This window comes from Myxine glutinosa, chromosome 14 (genome assembly GCF_964187855.1).
Source record: "Myxine glutinosa chromosome 14, kmMyxGlut1.1, whole genome shotgun sequence".
Classification (NCBI taxonomy): Eukaryota; Metazoa; Chordata; class Myxini; order Myxiniformes; family Myxinidae; genus Myxine; species Myxine glutinosa.
Window position 1 is genome coordinate 14,137,651 of NC_136274.1, and position 27,848 is coordinate 14,165,498.

General features: G+C 44.8%; 1 protein-coding gene across 1 annotated transcript in view; it reads right to left on the reverse strand.

Moving 5' to 3' along the window:
* Positions 1-27,848, reverse strand: part of LOC137416836 (transmembrane protein 132E) — a 624,957-nt gene that overhangs the window by 244,624 nt on the left and 352,485 nt on the right. Inside the window, exon 4 of the mRNA XM_078768122.1 lies at positions 18,068-18,211. Within this exon, the coding sequence (XP_078624248.1) occupies positions 18,068-18,211 (144 nt within the window). The remainder of the gene's footprint in view (positions 1-18,067; positions 18,212-27,848) is intronic.

A 27,848-nucleotide genomic window follows, 5' to 3' on the forward strand; every position in this document is an offset into this window, starting at 1 on the left:
AGATCATGTACAAGTGGAGAAGATTCCAAACAACTGCCAACTTGGTCAGGCCAGGCCGCCCCAGCAAGTTCAGCCCGAGAGCAGACCGCAAGATGCTGAAAGAAGTCTCTAAGAACCCCAGAATGTCATCACGGGACCTACAGGTAGCTCTTGCCACTGTTGATGTCAAAGTGCACGAGTCTACCATTAGAAAGAGGCTGCACAAATTTGATCTGCATGGGGGGTGTGCCAGGAGGAAACCTTTGCTGTCCAGAAAGAACATCAGGGCAAGACTAAAGTTTGCCAATGAACACCTCGGCAAATACCAGCACTTCTGGAACAATGTGCTCTGGACAGATAAGTCAAAGGTAGAGCTATTTGACCACAGTACCAGAAGACATGTTTGGCGAAAACCAAAGACATCATTTGACCACAAGAAGCTGATACCAACTGTAAAGCATGGTGGTGGAAATATTATGGTTTGGGGCAGCTTTGCCTCATCAGGGCCTGGGCAGCTCACCATCATATAATCCACTATGAATTCTTCATTGTACCAGAGGGTGCTTGAGGATAATGTGAGGGCATCTGTCGGAGAGTTGAAGCTCAACCGAAGGTGGATCTTGTTTACCAGTCCTGGTATGTTTACCACTAAATCCACCAAGGAATGGCTGAAAAGAAAGAAATGGAGGGTTCTGGAATGGCCAAGTCAAAGCCCGGATCTAAATCCCATCGAGATGTTGTGAGGGGATTTGAAAAGAGCTGTGCATGCAAGAAACCCCTCAAACATCGCACAAATGAAAGAATTCTGCATGGAGGAGTGGGCAAAAATTTCTCCCAGTCGATGTCAGAGACTGGTAGACAGATATGAGAAATGCCTACTTGAGGTTGTTTCTGCCAAAGGGGGCAATACCACCTTTAGAGCCAAGGGACAAAAGGATGCTTTCGTCTTGCTCACCAAATCTATTCATTCCAAAAAATATATATAATACCATCTCTTACAGTTCCTCCTTTCTACATTCCCTAAACTATCCAGAACTCCACCCCTCCTTCAGTGTCCTCAAACGTATTTTTGACTCGAAGGTCTCAAACTCATTTTGCAAAAAATGTTCGTTTCCCATGAATCGTACACTTTTCAAAATCCAATCTCACCCCTCCCCTCCAAATCCTCCCCATCACCCATCCCTTTCAAATCTCCCCCCTTGCCCCTCCCTCCCCTCCCTCCTAAACTCCCCCCACACCCCTCCCCTCTGAGACTCTCCCTCGCTCCTCCCCTCCTAGACTCCCCTCTCACCCCTCCTCCTCAAAGCATCCTCCCTGCTTCTTCCCCCTTCCAACTTTCACGTTCATCTCCCCCAACCTTCTGCCTCGCTCTTCCCCCTCCTCAAATAACACCTCACTGTGCCTCACCCAATCTCCATCAAACCTTTTGTCCGCCCCATTCTTCCCTTTCTCCAAGCTATTATCTTTTCTACCCTCGCTAATTTCGGTCCCCTTGTGTTTTATACCTCCCCCCCCCCCCCTCCCCTTCCCATGCCTCCTGCCCCCAAGCCCTCTCCCTCGCACACTTCTCCCTGCTCTCAAATGTTGTGATTGTGTGCTTCCCCTTCTCTCCCCATCTTGTCTTCCGCTCCCTCTTTTTTTATATTTTGTTTGTCTGGTTGATTTGTTTGTGAAATGAATGTTAGCTCTTTCACGAGCCTCGATTCAGTATACAAAAAAAAAAGAAAAAAAAAAAAAAGAAGGGTGTACATACTTTTTCCACATGCGAAATTTGCATTTATGTTTATTTAAATTATACAATGGACGACAAAATGTAAATGTTTCATGATATTTGTTATATTATATCACCTTTATCTATCAATATTGTTGAAATGAAGATCAAATAGCTGTATGTTGAAATATGTTGAAAAAGTCAAAACTTTACATGGGGTGTACTTACTTTTTCACATGACTGTATGTTGAAAAAGTCAAAACTTTGCATGGGGTGTACTTACTTTTTCACGTGACTGTACACACACACACTGTGTGTCATATATATATATACACAGACTTGGCATTTAATATGGAATTTTTTTTTTCTTGACTTGGGTTTACTTTCTTAACTCAGTATATCAATCTGGTGAGTTTCTTTTACACTTTGGTGATTTATTTGTGAAAAGAACCATGTCACTGATTGTCTGTCGCAGCAAGAAGTCAACAACAGGATTATATCACAGGTGGCGTGGCAACATGTACGGACAGGTGCATTTGATGATTGGCTTCACAGTCGGGTATACAAGGGTTGTCGCGTTCTGTATTAGTGGAAAACAACTGCTGCACGTCTCCAAAAGTTATTGCCGCTTCCTCTGGAGATGGTCCGTCAACTCGACAATGCTGTTTGTCATGGAGTGGTGGCTTTACGAAATTACGGCATGAAAGAACGTGCTATTGCTCGGCAGTATGGCATCACTCAAGGTCAGGTGTCAAAGATCCCGAAACGAAATGCTCAGAGGGGTGTCCCTACTCCAATACCGAGGCCAGGACGTCCCCGCAGAACCACAAGGAAGGATGATCGCCAGCTGCACCGGTTAGTCCGCAATGGCCGTACCAAGTCAGCTAATCGGCTTAGGGCTGAGTGGCAACAACTGACAAATGTGCCTGTATCCAGAAGGCTAGTCAACCAACGACTGCTTCAAGCAGGCTATCGTGCCAGGCGTCCCCTGAGAAAGCCACGCCTGACCAGACAACACCACCAGCACCAATTGCAGTGGGCCAGAGAGCACCGTCAATGGCAGCTAGGACACTGGAATCACGTGATCTTCAGTGACGAGTCTAGATTTCTGGTCTTTCGTCAAGATGGCCGCGTCCGAGTGCGCAGACAAGTGCATGAAGCCGACAACAAAGATTGTATAGTGCCAAGAGTCCAAGCTGGAGGTGGTGGGGTGACCGTTTGGGCTGCTTTTCATGCAGGGGGCAAAACTGACCTGGTTGTTCTGAATGGAAACCTGAACCAGTTCAAGTACAGGGCCATTCTGGAAGAAACATTGCTTCCATTTGCTCGTGCAGGCTTTCGAGGAAACTTTGTCTTCCAAGATGACAATGCACGGCCTCATCATGCTTGCATGATCCAACACTTTCTTGCTGACCGTGGTGTAGAGCATATGGAGTGGCCTGCCATGTCCCCGGATATGAATCCGATAGAGAACTTGTGGGCAGGATTAACGCGTCAAATCGACCACTTGGACCAGCAGCCGACCTCTGTGCGTGAATTGCAGCAGGCTATTGTCACTGCATGGCAAGCGATTCCTGTCCAAATCTTGGCAAATCTCGTGAACAGCATACCTCAACGTGTACGTGCTCTCCTGAATGCTCGTGGGGGTTACACGAAGTACTGAACTGTAATTTTACTGTCCGTAATCCCTGTCGTAATTTAACTTTTGTTTTTGTTAAAAAAAATTTTGGCTAATGTGCAAAATAAAGAGATACTTCTGGAAAACGTACAGAAGTTTAACACAGTACTGTCCATGAATTGAGTTCGATATCAGTTTACATCACTTTCAAGGATCAATTTATTTGTTTCGAAATGTCAAATGTGGTTTTTGTTTCTTTTAAAGGTCACATTAACAAAATCCAGAATAATTTCAACATAATTCCAATGAACTTTTGGTTCATTGTTACATATATATACAATGAACCAATTGTTACATATATATATATATTGTTACGTATTACCTCCCCAAACTCCGGTTACGGTGCCCTTCAGAATCTCGAGCGGGAACACGGCAGAACGATTTGTTATTTTGAGTGTTCTAATAAACCATGGTAAAAGCACACCAATGCAATTGTAGAACAAAATAAGTAATTGTATTAAGAACTCTCACATACACAATAATAACACTCTCGAAGAAAGTACAATGAAAATATCACTTGCATCAGATGAACAATACATATGATGGTACCATCATTCCACAATGCTCTCAAAGCAATAGACTCGAGATACGCCAAACGTGAGTGGAAGGTAACATTCCCCAAAGTCCGTGCACAAATCCCAATGCTGGGTGAAGGTTGAAGTCATGCAGAACGACAAGAACATGCAATTATCAGCGCGTCGGCAGAGAAGGAGTTATGAGATGAGGTCGATATGGGAATTGAGCCGATATGGGAAACGGTGATGTCGGTATGAGAATCCCAACAACCAAACACGATGCACTAAGCGGATGGCCTCTTCAAGGACAAAATTGCAGATTGGCCTGTGAATATATATATTATTGAATATATATATATATATATATATATATATATATATAATATATATATATATATATATATATATATATATATATATATATATATATATATATATATATATATATATATATATATATATATACACAAAGAATTAAGTTAAGCACCCCCCCCCCCGTTTTTTTACAACCTCGCACATTACAAGTTTGTTGTCGTCAAAACAGTGTAATATACCCATGATATTGCTATATTTTCTGGAGAAGTGATATTATGGTCACATAAAAACATAACAATCATGCCGTTTTCAATATTTTATTCTGAATAATTTAAGGTGAAATTTTTTGGGAATTTTAGGCATATTTTCACCTCAATTTAAGTATGGAGCTATAGGTCCATCACGGACAGTGTGGATGACGTTTATGTTTTCTAACGTACAGTCATTGTTCTGAGAAGACCTCTAGCGATCTTTGCGTCAATAACGTGTGTAGGACCCACGTGATCGGATCACTGACTCAACCAATCACTTTTTTTCACTTTGATCACTCAATTTCATCAATGGATAATTGCTAATGTCATACCAATCATTATTTGATCTCACATACCTTAGAATATATGCCAATGTATACATATACACAAAGAATATATATTAGGGGGTGCTTACCTTAATTCGTTGTGTAGGGGTGCTTAACTTAATTCTTTGTGTATATATATATATATATATATATATATATATATATATATATATATATATATATATATATATATATACATATATATATATATATATATATATATATATATATATATATATATATATATATATATGTGTGTTGGCTTAGCGGTTAGGGTGCCGGCTTGGGATCCTAGGATCCTGGGTTTGAATCCCGGTCGATCGCTGAATTAACGCCAGGGGGGTTGACTCAGCCTGTCATCCTTCCGAGGTTGGCAAATTGAGTACCAGCTTGCTGGGATGAATGATCACGGTGTGTACCCTGATTTAGAATAGGTACACCGTATCCCTGCGCATCGTAAGAGCGTGACCAAGGGTTGGCGTCAAGAAGGGCATCCGGCCATAAAAACATTGCCTCAAACAGGGACCCATGATTGTCATGGGGCCCGCAAGGCTAACCCCCACTCTAGCGGGGAAAATGGCCTTAAAACGATCATTCATTATATATATATATGTATTATATATATATATATTATATATATATATCATATTCATTCATATATATATATGTATGTATATATATATATATATATATATATATATATATATATATATATATATATATATATATATATATATATATATATATATATATATATATATATATATATATATATATATATATATATATATATATATATATATATATACAGTGGAACCTTGACTTACGAGTGCCCCAACTTACGAGTTTTTCGAGATACGAGCCGTCGCTCGGGCGGTTTATTGCTTTGAGATGCGAGCCGAGATCCGAGTTACGAGCTTTCGCCACCCGGTCACGTGGTTATCTTGCCGTTCAAGTACAGTATCTCTGTCGTATAGCGCTGCATTTTAGTTTTCGCATTTCGGTTATTTTGAGTTTACGCCGCCAGGTGGGTTCCGGTCACGTGGTTATCTTGCCGTCCACGTACAGTATCTCTGTCGTATAGCGCTGCATTTTAGTTTTCGCATTTCGGTTATTTTGAGTTTACGCCGCCAGGTGGGTTCCGGTCACGTGGTTATCTTGCCATGCACGTACAGTATCTCTGTCGTATAGCGCTGCATTTTAGTTTTCGCATTTCGGTTATTTTGAGTTTACGCCGCCAGGTGGGTTCCGGTCACGTGGTTATCTTGCCATGCACGTACAGTATCTCTGTCGTATAGCGCTGCATTTTAGTTTTCGCATTTCGGTTATTTTGAGTTTACGCCGCCAGGTGGGTTCCGGTCACGTGGTTATCTTGCCGTGCACGTACAGTATCTCTGTCGTATAGCGCTGCATTTTTGTTTTCGCATTTTGGTTATTTTGGAAAATTTCATGTTCATGTCGAACATTTCATGTTCATGTTCATGTTTTCATGTTCATGCCATGCAGGGCCACAACTTGTTCAGAGTGCCGGCGATAGCTCGCCTTCTCTTTGTGGAAAACACGGTGAGATCCTTAACATCCAACAACTAATGGGACGCAAACGGGGCGCCCAGTTTAGCGGTACACACATTGATGAATCACCCTGCCTGTGATTCACCCATGACAGGTTATAGCTGGGTCGGGATTCAAACCCAGGCTGGACAGTTTAGACTTTAGAGTCAAGTGTGCGTACCTCCAGTCCAGGCCATCCTGCCAACTTCTATGCTGCATACAGGTGAAATATAAAGCGCGAGATATTTTTATATATACTGTATATTTAAAAAAAAATTGGTGTGGTTTTTGGCGGGCTGGAACGGATTAATAGCATTTCAATGCATTTCAATGGGGAAATTTGATTTGAGATACGAGCAATTTGAGTTACGAGCTCGGTCACGGACGAATTAAACTCGTAAGTCAAGGTTCCACTGTATATATATATATATATATATTATATATATATATATATATATATATATATATATATATATATATATATATATATATATATATATATTAGGGTGTCACTAGTAATAGTGGGCGGAAATTTAAAGATGGATTTTTTCAGTCTCACCCCGTAATATTATTCCAATAAGTGTAAAAACAGAGTAGAAGAAATTTGGTCCTGATTAGCCATCATTTGGAGGTCACCCATTCAACTTTAAATAATGTCCGTTTGTTCACATCACTTTCTACTTCTTGGAAATAAACCAAATAACCATTTTCCTTTATTTCATGATTTCGGGTTTGTCTTGCTTAAGAGCAGGCTTCCTAGTATTCCATTAGACGTTACCCCTTTTAGTGTTGGGAGGATGCCGCCGTCCCAACCAACCAAGTAAGCTTCGCCGTCGTATAATAATATTTTAACCAAATACCATAATGTAAGTAGGACATTGAAAAAATGCAAATTGCACGAACATAATATTTATTGTAAAAATGTAAAAAAATAATTTCACGAGGTAATACATTCAAAAAATGGCAAAGTAACAAAAGTAGAACTTTGGAAAACGCAAATAATACGAATATCGATGCTCATACACTGATACTTCCTTCACATCTTCATCAATGCTGATTTATTCGGAGCTGGGTGTCGCTTTCTGTGCTCAGTGACAACTTGGACGAGGAACTGGAACTGTTCCTCTTTCAATGTTAACTTTCAATTCAGCTCCTGTACCAGAGCCACAGCCCATTCGGCTCTGTCGTTCACCACCACAAGTTTGGAGACCAGAGCCCGAGATTGCACGTAGTCAGAGTTCGACGTCCACGAACTGAGATGGTAGAGTAGGAAGTCTTTTGACAATTGAAGTTTTGAGAAGAATCCACGGGTGTTCTTCATGACCAATTGTACTAGTCCCTTGCTATTGTTGAGGAATGTAGCTTCCAAAATACGAGGACGTCTTGGTGGCCTGTCAGGGGCTTCCTCATCCAACGCTTTGACCATGTTGCACTTCATTTCCGTCGAAATCCTCTCATCAAAAAATGCTAGACCCACTGCCTCTTCCGAAAGGTACCATAGGTGCGCAGCTAGCTTCTTTGTAGTAGCATCAGAGATCTTATTGTACGAATATCGAATGAGCGTCTTCATCAATTCCCAATCGTTCAGCGGTGCTTCAATAGATTGGGAAGCTGTTGTCCACGCCTTCATGTACACAAGATTGGAAAAGAGAGTGAGATCTCGAATTCCGCGTACCTCAGTGTTTGTCATTTGGAACTGGTTACGGAAGAGCCAGATCTTGATGGCGTAGAGCACCTTAGCCATCCATAGAGTCCGGTGCATGGCACCAGGGGCATGGAACTTGATGCCCTTGTGTGGAATTCCACCGAGGAAGATGACGGAAAGATTAAGTAATTCCTGATAGTCGTCATGCACTTGATGAGCCTGTGACTTAGCAAACTCAATGAGTTCCGTTCTGAATTCAGAAATTGCGGCTTTGGTGACCACATCTGTGTCCGCCGTTTGGAATTGTCGCTGGTCAATGAAGAGCCATTGACTACGGAAGCGCTTGAAGAGTAGAATCTCAGGACCAGTTGATGCTGTCCTCATGGTTGCTTCAAACGCTGCTCCTAGCACCAATTCTAGGACGTGGTGTCTGCACGCAAAGTATATGAGGTCTCCTCCAAGTTTTTCCTCTCGAAGAACAAGAGTTCCCCCACGTTGACCTGTGTTTGTCGCAGTGGTGTCGAAACACATGGCTTTGATGTGATCAGTCACTCTCCATTCATTTAGGCATTCTGTGGTGGCATTTGCTTGTGCCTGCGCAGTACCTGACGAAAGCTTTGGCACCCCGAGGAGCTGTTCTGTTCCGGAGCCAGATATATGAATAGGAAGCCGGTCAACATGTTCCCGTGACGTCAGACCTTGCATGAGTTTCCGGTCCCAGTGAACAGTTAACGGACCCTCCACTTGTAACTCCGTCTTCAACTGCTGAGCTATCTGGACACGGAAGTTGTCATGCTGACGATGAATGGACCCATGATTGATGTTGTACTCGCTGGCGTCATGACCAAAGCTGGTAGCTGCCTCAGCCAGCAGATACGTGACCTTCCTTGACGAGAGGTGTGTACGATCAAGCGCTGCGGCCAATTCTGGTGTCATGATGTTCTTCGTCATTTTTCATTTTGGCGTGAACAATCCACCACATGCTCCTTGTTCCTCTTGGCTGTCATCTGCGCTTGAAGACGATGACTCTAAAACCGCTACCTCAGATATTGCCTTAGTTTCATCTGCTGATCGCTTTCTTCGTTTCTCCTCTTCCTCCCGCTGTCGATTACGATATTCGGCTTGGCGTTGATGGGTCTTGTCCAGACCTGTCATTGAGCCGGGACGTCCTCTATGACGCTGCTGCTGGAGGAACTCCCAATCCTCTCGGCACTTGATCAGTTTCTCAGCGTCAGCGTGGGCGATGTCAAAGAGATGATCTAAACGTTCAACAAATTCTTTTTCCTTTGTCTTGTGTGAATCACTTGTCCTTGAAGCGTGTTTCTTGAGGCCTTTCCACTCCTCAAAAACCTTTTCTAGTTTGCTCATGCAATGTTGCTCGAGCCTGGTTGAAATATGAGCTTCATCCCAGAAAGCCATCACTGCTCGACAAGACTCCCTTAATGTGCCACGGACTGTCAGTTTCTGTTCATGGTGAAGGTAGAAGAAATGCCCGAATGCTTGCCAATGTGAGGGAAGCTTGCATCCCTTCACCTCATCCACCTTTGTTCGTAGCAAGTATACCTGTTTGTGGGTATCCATCTGTAGAAAGATTAAGTAGAATATGATTTCTCTGTAAGACCAATCACTGCGAAATCTGGGAGATGACTGACATGTTGCAATTATTATTATTATTATTTTTTGTGCGTCGAAATATCAATATATTTTTTGAAGCAGGAATTTTTTTTTTTTTTTTTTGTATACAAGATCGAGGCTCGTGAAAGAGCGAACATTAATCACACAGAAAGACAAACCGACACATAAAACATATAACATCGGGAGCGGTAGACAAGATGGGGAGAGAGGGGGAAGGACACAAACACAACATTTGAGAGCAGGGACCGAGAGACATGGAGACATCGAGAGATCTGAGAGAGGGCGAGGGCTTTGGGGGGGGGGCATGGGAAGGGGGCGGTGGGAGAGGTATAAAACATATGGACACTGCCAGGACTTCCAGGAAAGAAGTTGGAATTTCAAACAAGGTGGATCTGGGGTGAATTAGCGGGGGTAGAAAAGATCAAGGTTTTGGATGGGGGAAGATAAGAGATGGTGGTGAACAGCTGTTTTAAAGACCTGGAGGGAGGAGTGGGATTGAAGGGAGTGAGGGAGTTTGTTCCAGAGGCGGGAGAAAAGAGGAATGAAAGAGTGAAGGTGAGCAGAGAGCCGAGATTTCGGCAGTTTAACCATCAGAGGGTTGCTGGCAGATCTTGTGCGACCTGTAGGAATATTTGGGGGACAGAGCACAGAGAGAGCTGGGGGTGCAAGGCCGGAGAGGAGTCGGTAGAAGACAGAAAGACCACCGACCTGCCTGCGGTGAGTGAGTGAAAGGCCCTCAGAGATAGCTTCATCGTGGGAGATTCCAATAATTCTGAAAGCTTTGGTTTCAACAGCGTGAAGCCGAGCTAGGTGTGAGGCAGGAGCACCGGCCCATAGGGGAGAACAGTATTCCATTGAGCTGCGGATGAAAGCCTTGTATGTGGTGAGGAGCTCAGGTGTGCCGAAGAAGGACTTCGCACGACAGAGGATGCCCGGTCGGCGACTGGCTTTGGAGGCCAGCTTGGAAATGTGGTTTTCCCAAGAAAGATCATGGCAGATAGTGAGACCCAAAAGCTTGAGCGACAGAACTTCTTGGAGAGGATTGTTGAGAAAGTAGATGGGAGGGTTGTCCAGTCGATCTTTTCGGAGAGACATAGTAAGAGTGTGAGATTTGTCAGGATTGAAAGACATGTTCCACTTGTTTGACCAGTCTGTGATTTTGTCCAAGTCTTCAGAGAGTGAGGAGGCTGCAGACTGCCGATCAGAGGGAAGAGGAATGGAGCGGCAGAGAGTGGAGTCATCAGCAAAGAGATAGAGAGGATTTTCAAGAGAGTCAGAGAGATCATTGATGAAGACCAGAAAAAGCACGGGGCCCAGAACACTGCCTTGGGGAACTCCAGCCTGAACAGGAAGAGGAGATGAGAGAAACCCATTCAGGGCCACACGTTGACGACGACTAGAGAGGAAGTCCGCCAGCCATGCGTGGAGATTTCCATGGATACCAAAGGAGGAGAGTTTGGTGAGCAGAGCGGGCTGCCAGACCGTGTCGAAGGCACGTGATATGTCGAGGGAGACAGCTCTAATTTCCTGTTTGGCATTGAGGACCTCCATCCATTGTTGAGACAGCAGAAGCAGCATGTCCAGAGTAGAGTGACCTGGTCTGAAACCAAATTGATGATCAGAGATCAAGCCATTGGAGAAGAGGAACGATTTCATATCCGAAGCAATGATGGATTCCATGACTTTGCTGATAATTGGGAGAAGGCTGATTGGTCTGTAGTTGCTAGGATCTGTTTTTGCACCTTTTTTGTGCAAAGCGGTGATGTTGGCTGATTTCCAAGCAAATGGCAGTTGACCTTGAGCAAAAGAGAGGGTGAAGAGAACAGAGAGAGGGTGAGATAGAGAGGCAGAGCAGGATTTTAGGACCTGTGGGCTGATGCCGTCGGGTCCAGTTGCAGAATCAGAGTCGAGGGTTGACAGAAACTTTTCCACCTTGTCAGGAGGAAAGGACACGGAGTCCAGGAGCAGCAGGGTACGACTGGGTATGGTGGGTACAGAGAGGGATGGGTTTGGGACACAAGATTTAGAGGCAAACACAGAGTTGAGGCATTCAGCTTTTTCACGTGCGGAGTCAGCTGTGTAGCCGTTTGAGGTAAGGGAGGGGATGGAGGGGGAACAAACACCAGAAACGGATTTGACCAGACGCCACCAGGATTTGGAAGAGGGAGACAGATAAGAGAGTTCGGTCTTGAGAACGGAGAGATATTGTTTCCTGGCTCTCCTGAAGGTGGACACACACTTGTTTCGGGCTTTGTGAAAGGAAATGAGATTTCCTTCCGTTGGATTTGCTTTCCAGGAGACGAAGGCAAGTTGTTTCTGGGCAACAGCCTCACCACAAGATTCCGTGTACCATGGACGGGAGGAAGGGTATGACAACTGAAGACGAGATGGGATAAATCTGTGCATGAGAGAGAGCAATTTACTTTGGAAGAATTCCCAGGATGAGTTGATGTCAGAGGTGGTAGAGATGGGAGACCAGTCCAGATGATTGATGGCTGCTTGAAGACCGTGCCAGTTGGCCTGAATGAAATGCCAGACTCGTCGACGCTGAGCAGGCTCCCTGAGGATGGTCAGAGAGATGTCCACTTTAACAAGGACATGATCAGATGATCCGATTGGAGCAGAAGAAGAGCAGCAGACATTTTCAGGGAAGTTAGTCATAACCAAGTCCAGAAGAGAAGATGTTCCGTTGACTGAGATCCGGGTCGGGAAATTGACAGATTGTGTCAGTCCCAGTGAGTCGCAGAAGTCCTTTGCTGAGGAGCCATGGCTGGTGACAGAGGTACCCACACCCAGCCAACTGGCATGATGACAGTTGAAATCACCACATATGAGGAAGAGAGAGTTGGGATGAGTAGATAGAAGTTGGTCCATATTATCAGACAGCGAGATGTAGATGGAGTCATCACTGTTTGGTGGACGGTACAACACACATATGAACAAGAGGTGGGAGCGAAGGGGAAGCCGTAGCCAGAGGTATTCCTGGGGGTGAGGTGGAGAGAGTGCAGTGCAGGGCGAGTGAGGAAGAGAGTTTTTGATAAAGATAGCAACCCCGCCTCCAGGACGAGGCTCAGGTCTATCATACCGGAGGAGGGAGTAGCCCGGGAGAGATACTAAGGAATCAGAGACATCATAAAGGAGGAAAGTTTCTGTTTAGCAGATCACGTCTGGTTTGACAGAAGCAACCTGTATGGAGAGATCAGTTAAGTTTGAACGAAGGCCCCGGATGTTTGAGGTCCATACCGTTAATGAAGAGGAAGGGGGGAGCATCAGATACAGAATAGGGGGGAGGAGGGGTAGGGTTAGATGTGGAAGAGGTGGAAGAGGTAGGGAGAGCTGTTGAAGGTGTGTCAGAGATTTCAGAATAGCTCGGAGAAAGGGAAGGATGGGGCGGACAAAAGGTTTGATGGTGATTGGGTGAGGCACAATGAGGTGTTATTTGAGGAGGGGGAAGAGCGAGGCAGAAGGTTGGGGGAGATGGAGGTGTGAGTTGGAAGGGGGAAGAAGCAGGGAGGACGCTTTGAGGAGGGGGAGTGAGAGGGGGGAAATTGAGAAGCAATGAGGGTGGGGAGATTTGAAGGGGAGGGGTGAGGGGGGAGTTTGGGAGGGAAGGGACAAGGGGAGGGATTTGAAAGGGATGGGATATGGGGGAGATTTGGAGGGGAGGGGTGAGGGAGGAGTCTAGGAGGGGAGGGGCGAGGGGGCGTCTTGGCGGGGAGGGGTGAGGGGGTAGTTTAGGAGGGAGGGGGCAAGGGGGGAGATTTGAAAGGGATGGGTGATGGGGAAGATTTGGAGGGGAGGGGTGATGGGGAAGATTTGGAGGGGAGGGGTTATGGGGAAGATTTGGAGGGGAGGGGTGAGATTGGATTTTAGAAAGTGTACGATTTATGGGAAACGAACATTTATTGCAAAATGAGTTTCTTGTGACCTTCGAGTTAAAAATACGTTTAAGGACGCTGGATGGAGGATGGAGTGCAGGAGAGTTTAGGGAATGTAGAAAAAAGGCACTATAGGAGATGGATATTTTTTTTGGGATGAATTGATTTGGTGAGCAAGTCGAAAGCAGCCTTTTAAAGAAGAAGAAGAAAAAGGTGTTATAAAATATGACGGAATACATAACTTGAGGGGAAAGTGTAAACATTGAAGGTTAATAACAGTGAAAACTATCTGGGGAAATGGGGGAGAAACACGTGGTCGAAGAACGAACGAACGAATAAGAATGAATAAACGAATGAGAACAGAGAAGGAAATGTTTTTGTTTTTGTTTTTTTTGAGTTGAGATTTACACAAGGAAGTCGGCTATGGGTGAAAAGCCTGGGAATACAGAGAACGAAAGTTATTGGATCACAAACGACGGACCGCCGAGAGAAAAACAAAGCCTCAAGGTTGTACAGTGTACACTGTACAAGGCCTCAAGACACGACACGAATTAACACGATTTTCAATACAGGTATGAAAGATTTGCACCGAAAAATCTTCGTCGGGACACAATATACGTACAACACCATAAATAAATACAGTTTTAACGAAAATACAAATGGGAACAATCACTTAACTTCGATTTCAAATCGTTCGCGACGCGGCAAAGGCCTTGCTCGCGACACGGCAAACAGACGATCAATTTATGAAAGATAAACACCGAGAAACAACCAAAGTTGCACACAATAACTTCACACACCGAAAGATAAATACAGTTTCGACAAAAATATGAATAATATGAATGATAATATGAATGATATTAAAAGAACCGCATTTTGATGTGGTTTAGGGAGTTGAAAGGAGAACAATTGAGAGAAGAGGAACGGACACTGGATAAGGAAAAATGATAAGGCTTAGGGAAATGGTTGACCGGAAAAACTGAAGAAGAAGCCCGCAGAGACGTCGATAATTTAATACGTGTAGAATGTAGAATTGTAGAATCTATATGTTCTATATATGTAGAATTGTAGAACATATTATGTTCATTGGTCATTCATTCGTATTTATAAAAAATATGAACAAATAATAGTTTTATTTTTAAAAATCTGATTGGAAGACAAAAATCTGATTTTTTAATTTTTTTAAAAAAAACTTTGGACCCCAGGGGGTGACCTTTTAAAGTTATTCAATCCACATGATTTTTCAGTCACAAAGTTTTTAGTACTAATCGAATAGATTCCCGGTGTGAGAGTATGAAAAATTCAAACTTTACATTTTAGTGACACCCTAATATATACAGACTTGGCATTTAATGTGGAATTTTTTTTTTTTCTTGACTTGGGTTTAATTTCTGAACTCGGTATATCAATCTGGTGAGTTTCTTTTACGCTTCGGTGATTTCTTTGTTAAAAGAACCAGATCACTGATTGTCTTTCGCAGCAAGAAGTCAATAACAGGATTATATCACAAGTGGCGTGACAAAATGTAAGGACAGGTACATTTGCCGATTGGCTTCACAATCGGGTATATAAGGGTTGTTGCGTTCTGTATTAGTGGAAAACAACTGCTGCACGTCTACAAAAGTTATTGCCGCTTCCTCTGGAGATAGTCCGTCAACTTGACAATGCTGTTTGTCATTTAGTGGTGGCTTTACGAAATTCTGGCATGAAAGAGCGTGCTATTGCTCGACAGTATGGCATCACTCAAGGTCAGGTGTCAAAGATCCTGAAACGAAATGGTCAAAGGGGTGTCCCGACTCCAATACCGAGGCCAGGACGTCCACGCAGAACCACAAGGAGAGATGATCGCCAGCTGAACCGGTTAGTCTGCAATGGCCGTACCAAGTCAGCTAATCGGCTTAGGGCTGAGTGGCAGCAACTGACAAATGTGCCTGTATCCAGAAGGCTAGTCAACCAACGACTGGTTCAAGCAGGCTATCGTGCCAGGCGTCCCCTGAGAAAGCCACGCCTGACCAGACAACACAGCCAGCGCCGATTGCAGTGGGCCAGAGAGCACCGTCAATGGCAGCCAGGACACTGGAATCACGTGACCTTCAGTGACGAGTCTAGATTTCTGGTCTATCGTCAAGATGGCCGCGACCGAGTGCGCAGACAAGTGCATGAAGCCCACAAGGAAGATTGCATAGTGCCAAGAGTCCAAGCTGGAGGTGGTGGGGTAACCGTTTGGGCTGCTTTTCATGCAGGGGGCCAAACTGACCTGGTTGTTCTGAATGGAAACCTGAACCAGTTCAGGTACAGGGTCATTCTGGAAGAAACATTGCTTCCATTTGCTCGTGCAGCCTTTCGAGGAAACTTTGTCTTCCAAGATGACAATGCACAGCCTCATCGTGCTCACATGATCCAACACTTTCTTGCTGACCGTGGTGTAGAGCATATGGAGTAGCCTGCCCTGTCCCCGGATATGAATCCGATAGAGAACTTGTGGGCAGAATTAACGCGTCAAATCGACAACTTGGACCAGCAGCTGACCTCTGTGCGTGAATTGCAGCAGATTATTGTCACTGCATGGCAAGCGATTCCTGTCCAAACCTTGGCAAATCTCGTGAACAGCATGCATCGACGTGTACGTGCTCTCCTGAATGCTCCTGGGGGTTACACGAAGTACTGAACTGTAATTTTACTGTCCGTAATCCCAGTCATAATTTAGCTTATGTTTTTGTTGAATTTTTTTTTGGCTAATGTGCAAAATAAAGAGATACTTCTGGAAAACGTACAGAAGTTTAACACAGTACTGTCTGTGAATTGAGTTCGATATCAGTTTACATCACTTTCAAGGATCAATTGATTTGCTTCGAAATGTCAAATGTGGTTTTTGTTTCTTTTAAAGGTCACATTAACAAAATCTAGAATAATTTCAACATAATTCAAATGAACTTTTGGTTCTAAGTCATCTTAAAAAGTAAGTTCACCCCCACAAAAAAAATATTCCATATTAAATGCCAAGTCTGTGTATATATATATATATATATATATATATATATACATACATACACACACCATTGTGTCACCGTGGCTGTCTGTCTGTCTGCCTTTGTTTCTTATGCACGGCCACATGTTTTGAGTTACAAACTCCAAACTTGGGGTACAAATACAACTTTGTGTGGGGGGTATCATAGGCTATGTGTCTGCAGCCTCACGTGGGGTGTGAGGGGCTGGGTGGAGGTGCATAAATTATCTACGTAAATGTGTGCCGTGTAGCGCCACCCAGTGGTGGTGGCAGGCGGTATTACAACATCCTTCTTTACCTGGGCAAAGCTGAGGTTAAAGCCCTCTTCGCACAGATAATTTGTCATCCTTCCCTTCTCCCCACTCAAAAATGGCAGGGTCTGTCAAAGCTCCACCCCCCCCAAAGATGTATATGCAGTATATCTCTACCCTTCCCCTTCCCCTCCTCTCCCTTCCCTTCCTGCCCCCACCTCCTTCCCTTCTCCTCTCCCTGTCATTCCCCCTCCCCTCCTTCTGGCAGCAAGATACGTGACGACTAATTGATCCGTCAGTGAAGCAACGGGTAGGCTCTTCTTGTACTATATATATGTAACACAGCAGTGACACTTCACATCAATGTACGCCTGTTTTACTCTGCAGAAACATATGCACATTTTACAGAGTGCAAATTTGAAAAATGAAAGGTTTCCAGCTGTAAAGTCTGAGGCAAACTCTCGAAATTGCATGGTGAGCCAAGGTATCAATGTGTTTGGTCTGTAGTGTACCAATATGTCAAATGTTGAGACCATGATCATTTCTGTACAGCTGCTCTGCACAAGTCACATTGTGAGGAAGAATGTGTCCAGACATCCCAAAGTAATACTCGGCAGGAAATGGCATAAGGAACAGCTGGTGGCTCAAAGCTTCGATTCACAGACGACATAAAAAGGCATCCCCAGGCATCAATTATACCAGTCGACACCTGGGAAGAGTCTGCTCACGATTGGTTGGAGTGGAAGCAAGCAATTTAAACAAAATATGAAGTCTACATTCATGGAAGGGAAAAATCTGCAGGGGGTAGAAAGTAATACGTTGATAAGGACACAACAAGGGCATGAACGAGGAGGATGGGAGAATGGGAAGGAAAAAAAACTCAGCAGATACGGTACAAGAAACATGGATCACACAAGGAATGAAAGCGATCAGTGATGACGTGACTGGAATTACAACCTACAACCCACCTGCCTTTTTTCAACATCGCATCAGTAGCTCCGCTGCAAGAATCGAGCTTGTCTCTCATATTACTCTCCATCAATCAAATAAATCATCATTGAATATGGATGGATAGCCAGGCATACGCAATCCTTACCTTCACACAAAAACGTACACAAGAGCAAGCACGGACAAGCACATATGTGCGCACGGACACACACGCACACACAGTTATAGACTCATCCAGTTGTATTTTATTCACTTTTGGAAATGTGTACAATTAATTGCATTTTAAGAGAAGTGATTCCTGTTGAAATGTTCTCAATGTTGAGATGTGGGAAAGGACCTTCTTGCAGAAAGGGGAATGTGAATATGGAGTGCGTTACCGTAAGGAGGGCGGCCGCCGGCGTGTCAACTGGAGCATAGTCTGGGGGTGAGGCTCATCGATTGCCTGAGTTACCTCGATGTCCCACAGGCTAGGCCGACTGGGAGTGACGGCAAGCAGCTTGAGGCCATGAGGTACGCAAAGCCTGCCAGGAAAACCACAAAGGCAAAAACATGTCATCGTTGCATTAGAGCCAATGCATCTTTACACAACTTAAAATGGAGGCAAACACCTCACATGTCATATAGTGTGCTCTTGATTACAAAGTATGCAGCTTAACTCTCTATTGGGACATGTGATCTGTCTCTCCGCTGAGAGCAGTTTACTGGATATTTGTGCTGATACAATCTCAGGAAACCCAATGTGGCCACTGCATACTGCTCCTTTGGGAAGGAGCCAGCAGTATAATACCTTGCCACTTCTTATCCATCGACTGATACAGCATGATTCCAATAGCATTTTGTGTTCCCCTGGGAACGTGCCACGCCAACAAGTCACGCAATAAATTCCCACATCCATATGTATGTAAAATGCGATACACAAGAATTTTTGGCACAGAAGGAGGCCATTCGGCCCATCATACCTGTCATGCGCACAAGCCAATATCGCCATGCATCTCTATATCCAATCCTACCTATCTAAATCCCACTTAACCGTATCCACCCCTCCACTGGCAGGACATTCCCAGGGAGATAATTCCATGGATTCACCACTATCCAATTGAAAGACCCTGCCTTAAAACTGCCCGAACCTTCATCTTCTTTACCCTTAAGGCTTACCTTAAGCTAACCCTGGAACCAATCTAGTAGCTTGATGTTGTACCCTCTCTATGGTATCTATGTCCTTCCTCAGACGTGGCAATGAAAACTGCACACAATAATTTAGAAGAGGCCTCGCTAAATTTCTATACATACAGTGTTAACACAACCTCCTTTGATGTATAATTTATCCCCCTATTAATACAACGTAAACCCTGTTAGCTTTACCGAGAGCTACCTGGCCTGCGCTGCTGCCACACTCTCCACACTTAATATATTACTACCCCCAAATCATTCTCCTGCATGACACGCTCTAAGGTTGCCGCTTGCATCACGGAATCTTCCCATCAACAGCACCTTAGATATTGATGTTAAACTACATTTGGCTCAAACTATGAAATAATTTAAAATTTATTGAAGCTGATCACCCCTTCTCTGCTTCATCTGTCTTGGCTCCAACCTTTGTGTCATCTGCAAAATTCAGAAAGCCGACCTTTAACCCCACAATTCAAATAAAATTTATGCAAGTTATGAATAATAATGGTCCTCGTACTGATCCGTGAGGTACATCATTACTTACATCCTCCCAGTCGGACATCCTCCCACTCACAGCCCCTCTTTGCTTCCTATCAATAATCCAGTTGGCTACCTGACAGGCCACTCCACAAGCCCTCACCTTAGCTAACAACCACCTGTGGAATATCTTATCAAATGCCTTCTGGCAGTAAAGATACACTTCATCCACTTCACTTCCCTAATCCACCTGTTCAATTCCTGTACACCAGTTGGTTTGCTCAAGTAACCAGGTCTAACTTACAGCAACGATGTCATACTTCTTGCCATCCATCCTAACTTCCACCAGTTCCATCTTTCCATTCAAGCTCCTGTCATTCGTGTACAACATCTTCAACATTTTCCTTTGATTAACCACCCCCTGTTGCCACAACCCTCCAACCTCATCCTCAGTCTTTGTTCTAAAAAAAATCCAAATTTCTTTCTCAAGAACTGCCACGAATCTCGTCGCCCCTTTTTATTAGGCACCCTGCCACCTGACTTCATACACTCAATATGACCAGGATCTCCACATATTCACAACCCAAATCCCTTCCTCCCACATTGAGTACCAGCTTGCTGGGATGAATGATCCCGGTGTGTACCCCGATTTAGAATAGGTACACTGTGTCCCTGCGCATCTTAAGAGGCGACTAAGGGTTGGTGTCAGGAAGGGCATCCGGCCATAAAAACATTGCCTCAAACAGGGAACCATGATTGTTATGGGGCCTGCAAGGCTAACCTCCGTTCTAGCGGGGAAAAATGGCCTTAAAACGATCATTCATGCATTTCATTCCACACCACCCTCCAAACCACTGGTTCGCATCCATCAATATATGATAGAAATCCACACTGACTCGCACTGACAAATCCCTGAAAAAAAATCCCATGACAAACTGGGCAGAATCCCTGAAAATAAATCATCCCACAACTGAAATCCTATAAATTCCCCCCACCCCTCCAAATGCTCCCCCTGGTCACACCTCCTCTCCCCTCCCCATAATCACTCACAGTACTCCCATCACGTCTTGCACCCACAGCACTCGCAAAACCAACCGCACCAACTGTAACCACAATGCCATCACCCCCACCCTCCAACCATAGCAACCCACACACACACAGCCCACCTTCACTTCTCCCACACTCTCACTTGTACCCGTCACACCCAAACTGTCACCCACCGACTGTGCACATCCAATGTCAGTAGTACACTCAGTACTCCCATCATCATCCATGACCTCCACACCAATCATACCACCCACACCTACAACCACCCCCATGCCACACACACACACACACACACACACACCCCCATCATGCATCAGCACCTATCACAGACCCACCTAACAAACACAATTGACATTCTTCACCAGACCCCCCACCATCTTAAAATCAAGCAAAGATGTTATTCCTTTCCTCATTTTGTCCACCAAAACCTCATTTTGTCCCAAAACGATTCACCTCCAAGCATTTGAAACAGGAAACACCCCCAAGCCAAATAAGCATTTACCAGGGAAGAACAAGAATGACCACATTCTTGAATGACCACAACCCTAACAACACCCCAAAGACTCAAAAGACAGAGAAGACCCAAAACACCCCGAAGACCCAAAACACCCTGAAGACCCAAAACACCCCGAAGACCCAAAACACCCCGAAGACACAAAACACCCCGAAGACCCAAAACACCCCAAAAACCCCGAAGACCCAAAAAGACCCTGAAGACCCAAAAGACCCCAAAGATCAAAAAGCCCCTGAAGACCCAAAAAGCCCCTGAAGACCCAAAAGACACCGAAGACCCTCAAGACCCAAAAGTCTCTGAAGACACCAGAGACCCTGAAGACCCAAAAACACCTCAAAGACACAAAATACCCTTCAAGGCCCAGAGGATCCAAAAGACCCTGGAGACCTAAATGGCCCTGAAGACCCAAAACACCATGAAGACCCAAAAGACACCAAAATAGTCAAAGATGCCTACCCCTCTGAAACGACTTGTGGTGAGGCGCGCGGAGCGCGCCCAGTCACGCTAGTAGACCTAATGAAGAAACAATTGCAGGCCCTTATTTCTGCTCAAGACTTTAATGGCGAATCTTCTCCACGAAACATCACTTCCAGTTGATTATGTATTCATCAGTATTCAGGTAATTGAACAGCACCATCTATCTTAAATATCTTCCAATATACCACAAGTATCTGTCTGCGCATGCACAAGATTGGAGGTCTCGTCTCTTCAAAGCTGTCCATGCGGCACGCTTTCGAAGTGAAGTAACTTTTCACAATTGTGTTTTTGTCGAAACTGTATCTTTCTCTCGGTGTACGTACCTATTGGGGTGTCTTTAATAGTATTCTTGGCGTTGGTTTTTCATACCTGTGTACAGAATCGTCGGTCTTTCTTATCGCGTATTCTGAGGCCTAAGTGTAGTACTAGGCTACCGTGTCCGACCTTGGCTTGAGGCTTTGTTTTTGTCTCAGCGGTTCTCCGATCGCGCTGCAATTACTTCCGGTCTCTGTTTTTCACGGTCTTTTCACCCCATACTTCCTTGTTTTAAAATCTCAAAAAAAAAACAAAAAAAAAAAAAACATTTCCTTCTGTTCTTATTCGTTTATTCGTTCTTATTTGTTCGTTCGTTCTTCGACCACGTTGTTTGTGATCACGTGATCACGTTGTTAAAAAATGTCTCATCTGACCCCTGAAGACCTGTATTCTGTCATATTCTATAACACCTTTTTCTTCTTCTTCTATAAAAGGATGCTTTCGACTTGCTCACCAAATCTATTCATTCCAAAAAAAAATTCCATCTCTTACAGTGCATCTTTCATTCATTCCCTAAACTCTCCAGCACTCCATCCTCCCTCCAGCGTCCTCAAACGTATTTTTGACTCGAATGTCTCAAGAAACTCATTTTGCAATAAATGTTCGTTTCCCATTAATCGTACATTTTTCAAAATCCCATTTCCCATCACCCCTCCCCTCTAAATCTACCCCCTTTCCCCTCCCCTCCAAATCATCCCCATCACCCATCTCTTTCAAATCTTCCCCCTTGCCCCTCCCATCCAAATCTTCCCAATCACCCATTCCTTTCAAATCTCCCCCCACAACCCTCCCCTCCTAGACTCCCCTCTCACCCCTCCTCCTCAAAGCGTCCTCCCCGCTTCTTCCCCCTACTAACTTTCACCTTCATCTCCCTCAACCTTCTGCCTCGCTCTTCCCCCTCGTCAAATAACACCTCACTGCGCCTCTCCCAATCACCATCAAACCTTTTGTCTGCCCCATTCTTCCCTTTCTCCAAGCTATTCTGTAATCTCCGACACACCTTCAACAGCTCTCCCTACCTCTTCCTCCTCTTCCACATCTTACCCTACCGCTCCCCCCCCCCCCCCCTGTTCTGTATCCGATGCTCCCCCTTCCTCTTCCTTAACAGTATGGACCTCAAACATCCGGGGCCTTCGCTCAAACTTGCCTGATCTCTCCATACAGGTTGCTTCTGACAAACCAGACGTGATCTGCTTAACAGAAACTTTCCTCCTTCATGATGTCTCTGATTCCTTGGTATCTCTCCCAGGTTACTCCCTCCTCCAGTATGATAGACCTGAGCCTCGTCCTGGAGGTGGGGTTGCTATCTTTATAAAAAACTCTCTTCCTCACTCGCCCTGCACTGCCCTCTCTCCACCTCACCCCCAGGAATACCTTTGGCTACGGCTTCCCCTTCGCTCCCACCTTTTGTTCATATGTGTGTTGTACCGTCCACCAAACAGTGGTGACTCCATCTACATCTCGCTGTCTGAGAATATGGACCAACTTCTATCTACCCATCCCAACTCTCTCTTCCTCATATGTGGTGATTTCAACTGCCACCATGCCAGTTGGCTGGGTGTGGGTACCTCTCTCACCAGCCATGGCTCTTCAGCAAAGGACTTCTGTGACTCACTGGGACTGACACAATCTGTCAATTTCCCGACCCGGATTTCAGTCAACGGAACATCTTCTCTTCTGGACTTGGTTATGACTAACTTCCCTGAAAATGTCTGCTGCTCTTCTTCTGCTCCAATCGGCTCTTCTGATCATGTGCTTGTTAAAGTGGACATCTCTCTGACCATTCTCAGAGAGCCTCCTCAGCGTCGACGACTCTGGCATTTCACTCAGGCCAACTGGCACGGTCTTCAAGCAGCCATCAATCATCTGGACTGGTCTCCCATCTCTACCGCCTCTGACATAAATTCTTCCTGGGAATTCTTCCAAAGCAAACTGCTCTCTCTCATGCACAGATTTATCCCATCTCGTCTTCTGTTGTCATACCCTTCCTCCCGTCCATGGTACACGGAATCTTGTGGTGAGGCTACTGCCCAGAAACAACTTGCTTTCGTCTCCTGGAAAGCAAATCCAACGGAAGGAAATCTCATTTCCTTTCACAAAGCCCGAAACAAGTGTGTGTCCACCCTCAGGAGAGCCAGGAAACAATATCTCTCCTTTCTCAGGACCGAACTCTCTTATCTGTCTCCCTCTTCCAAATCCTGGTGGCGTCTGGTCAAATCTGTTTCTGGTGTTTGTTCCCCCTCCATCCCCTCCCTCACCTCAAATGGCCACACGGCTGACTCCGCACGTGAAAAAGCTGAATGCCTCAACTCTGTGTTTGCCTCTAAATCTTGTGTCCCAAACCCATCCCTCTCTGTACCCACCGTACCCAGTCATACCCAGCTGCTCCTGGACTCTGTGTCCTTTCCTCCTGACAAGGTGGAAAAGTTTCTGTCAACCCTCGACTCGGATTCTGCAACTGGACCTGACGGCATCAGCCCAAGGGTCCTAAAATCCTGTTCTTCCGCTCTTTCACTCCCTCTCTCTGTTCTCTTCACCCTCTCTTTTGCTCAAGGTCATCTTCCATCTGCTTGGAAATCTGCCAACATCACCGCTTTGCACAAAAAAGGTGCAAAAACAGATCCCAGCAACTACAGACCAATCAGCCTTCTCCCAATTATCAGCAAAGTCATGGAATCCATCATTGCTTCAGATATGAAATCTTTCCTCTTCTCCAATGGCTTGATCTCTGATTAATCAATTTGGTTTCAGACCTGGACACTCTACTCTGGACATGCTGCTTCTGCTTTCTCAACCATGGATGGAGGTCCTCAATGCCAAACAGGAAATTAGAGCAGTCTCCCTTGACATATCACGTACCTTCGATACGGTCTGGCACCCCGCTCTGCTCACCAAACTCTCCTCTTTTGGTATCCATGGAAATCTCCATGCATGGCTGGCGGACTTCCTCTCTGGTCGTAGTCAACGTGTGGCCCTGAATGGGTTTCTCTCATGTCCTCTTCCTGTTCAGGCTGGAGTTCCACAAGGCAGTGTTCTGGGCCCTGTGCTTTTTCTGGTCTTCATCAATGATCTCTCTGACTCTCTTGAAAATCCTCTGTATCTCTTTGCTGATGACTCTACTCTCTGTCGCTCCATTCTTCATCCCTCAGATCTGCAGTCTGCAGCCTCCTCACTCTCTGCAGACCTGGACAAAATCACAGACTGGGCAAACAAGTGGAACATATCTTTCAATCCTGACAAATCTCACACTCTTATGATGTCTCTCCGAAAAGACCGACTGGACAACCCTCCCATCCACTTTCTGAATAATCCTCTCCAAGAAGTTCTGTCACTCAAGCTTTTGGGTCTCACTATCTGCCATGATCTTTCCTGGGAAAACCACATTTCAAATCTGGCCTCCAAAGCCAGTCGCCGACTGGGCATCCTCCATCGTGCGAAGTCCTTGCTTGGCACACCTGAGCTCCTTACCACATACAAGGCTTTCATCCGCAGCTCAATGGAATACTGCTCTCCCCTCTGGGCTGGTGCTCCTGCCTCACACCTAGCTCGTCTTCACGCTGTTGAAACCAAAGCATTCAGAATCATTGGAATCTTCCGCGATGAAGCTAACTCCAAGGGCCTCTCACTCACTCACCGCAGGCAGGTTGGTGGTCTTTCCGTCTTCTACCGACTCCTCTCTGGCCTTGCCCCCCCAGCTCTCTCTGGGCTCTGTCCCGCAAATATTCCTACAGGTCGCACAAGATCTGCCTGCAACCCTCTTATGGTCAAACTGCCAAAATCAAGACTCTCTGCTCACCTTCACTCCTTCATTCCTCTTTTCTCCTGCCTCTGGAACAAACTCCCTCACTCTCTTCAATCCCACTCCACCCTCCAGGTCTTTAAAACAGCTGTTCACCACCATCTCTTATCTTCCCCCATCGAAAACCTTGATCTTTTCTACCCCCGCTAATTTCACCCCAATTCCACTTTTTTGAAATACCAACTTCTGTCCTGGAAGTCCTTGGTGTCCTTGTGTTTTATACTTCTCTCTCCCCCCCCCCCCCCCCTTCCCACGCCTCCTCCCCCCAAGCCCTCTCCCTTCCACACATCTCCCTGCTCTCAAATGTTGTGTTTGTGTGCTTCCCCTTCTCTCCCCATCTTGTTTTCCGCTCCCTCTTTTTATATATTTTGTTTGTCTGGTTGATTTGTTTGTGAAGTAAATGTTAGCTCTTTCACGAGCCTCGATTCAGTATACAAAAAAAAAAAAAAAAAAAGTGTTGGCTTAGGCCTTAGCGGTTAGGGAGCCGGCTTGGGATCCTAGGGCCCTGGATTTGAATCCCGGTCGATCGCTGAATTAACGCCAGGGGGGTTGACTCATCCTGTCATCCTTCCGAGGTCAGCAAATTGAGTACCAGCTTGCTGGTAATTCCCTGTGCGTCTCAAGAGGCAACTAACAGGGTTGGCGGCAGGAAGGGCATCCGGCCATAAAACATTGCTTCAAAAAGGGGACCACGGTGCCCCAAAAAGGCCAACCCCTGCTCTGCAGGGAAAAATGGCCTCGAAAGGTGGTTCATACCACAAGTAGAGACAAGAAAAGTATGACCTTGACAACACCGCACAGACACAGTGTGAAAATACTATACTTCTTAAAAAACACCGTGTACAAAATCAATCATCTCGAATTTGGACATAATGCACATTCAAGGCCAAAAAAAATATCAATTTACACAAACTAAGCCAAATACTTGCAGTAAAGTTCGACATCTTTGTTGAACCTTGCTTAAGACTAATCAAGCCTGTAAGCGTTGCAGCATAATTCAAATAATGGGCAGTGTGGGCAAACATACTCAGGAATGGGTGTGGATAACTTGGACAAAATGAACATTCGAGGTACAAAATCATTTTATGGTTAAATTGGAAGTAAAATGTTATGTTTACATGAAACTACCTGCCATACACTGGTCATGCTAATCAAACCTGGATGCCTTGGAAGCATACCTCAAATAAACACACTCAGGAATGGGTGTGGATAATTTCGATATGATTCACAACTGGAGTGAAGGAGTGGCTGAGATTTGGCCAATACCCAGTAGAAGGGGGGCCTGAGATTAGGCAGACCAGAGTGGGAGGGGGCCTGAGAGAGATGAGGGCCGGTGGCAATAATGTGTGTGCGCACACACACACCACACACACGCTAACGGAAGAGGATACTGTGAGAGGTATTTTAGGCAAAACAACTTGCATACACACACACACACACACACACAAACATACATACTGTACACACACACACACACACACACACACACACACACACACACACACACACACAAATACTGTACACACACACACACAAATACTGTACACACACACACACACACACACACACACACACACACACAAATACACACACACACACACACACACACACACACACACACACACACACACACACACACACACCCACACGCACAAATACACATACACACACACACACACGCGCGCGCATGATTAAAACACCCTCTGTCATCCCTGCCGAACAGGATGAGGCTAATTACCAATCAGGCATGAAGTCTTACAAATCAAGCGTGTTGTCTCATCTAATGGTTCAAAGGTCCCATCTTGAGTTACATAAACGTTTTGTTCAAACCACAATGTGCTTTTGTAATTACACTGTGTGTTCGTGTGGGTTGTGCTATTAATGGCAGCCCAATTCTGTCACAAATGGCTACGTTATTCAGCTTTCGTTATCAAACTGCTGTTTAAATGTGGGATAATTGAACTGACACGTTAATCACTCATTTGATTCATGTTTATAAGACTTGAATTTTATGCTTCAAGCCAAAACCTGAATTTGTCTGATTTCTCTTCCAGTCTGTACATAGTGCTGGGACTCCAGGTACAAATTTTCAGAGACTGTCGATTTGTCCATTGTACGTATACCGATTTTTGATTATTAAATATTATTAGGCAAACGTTCTCCGAAGTCTCTGACTGTCCTTGTCTCACACGTGATTTAAGTACAGGTTATGAATTACAAAAGCTCTCAAATGAACAAAGGAACCAACATAAAATTGTTTCTGATGCTAACTAACCCAAACACAATGAATTTCAAGTGATAAAAATGAACAAACAACAAAACAGCAAAATGTATACGACGTTTTCTTTGCAGGATAAGT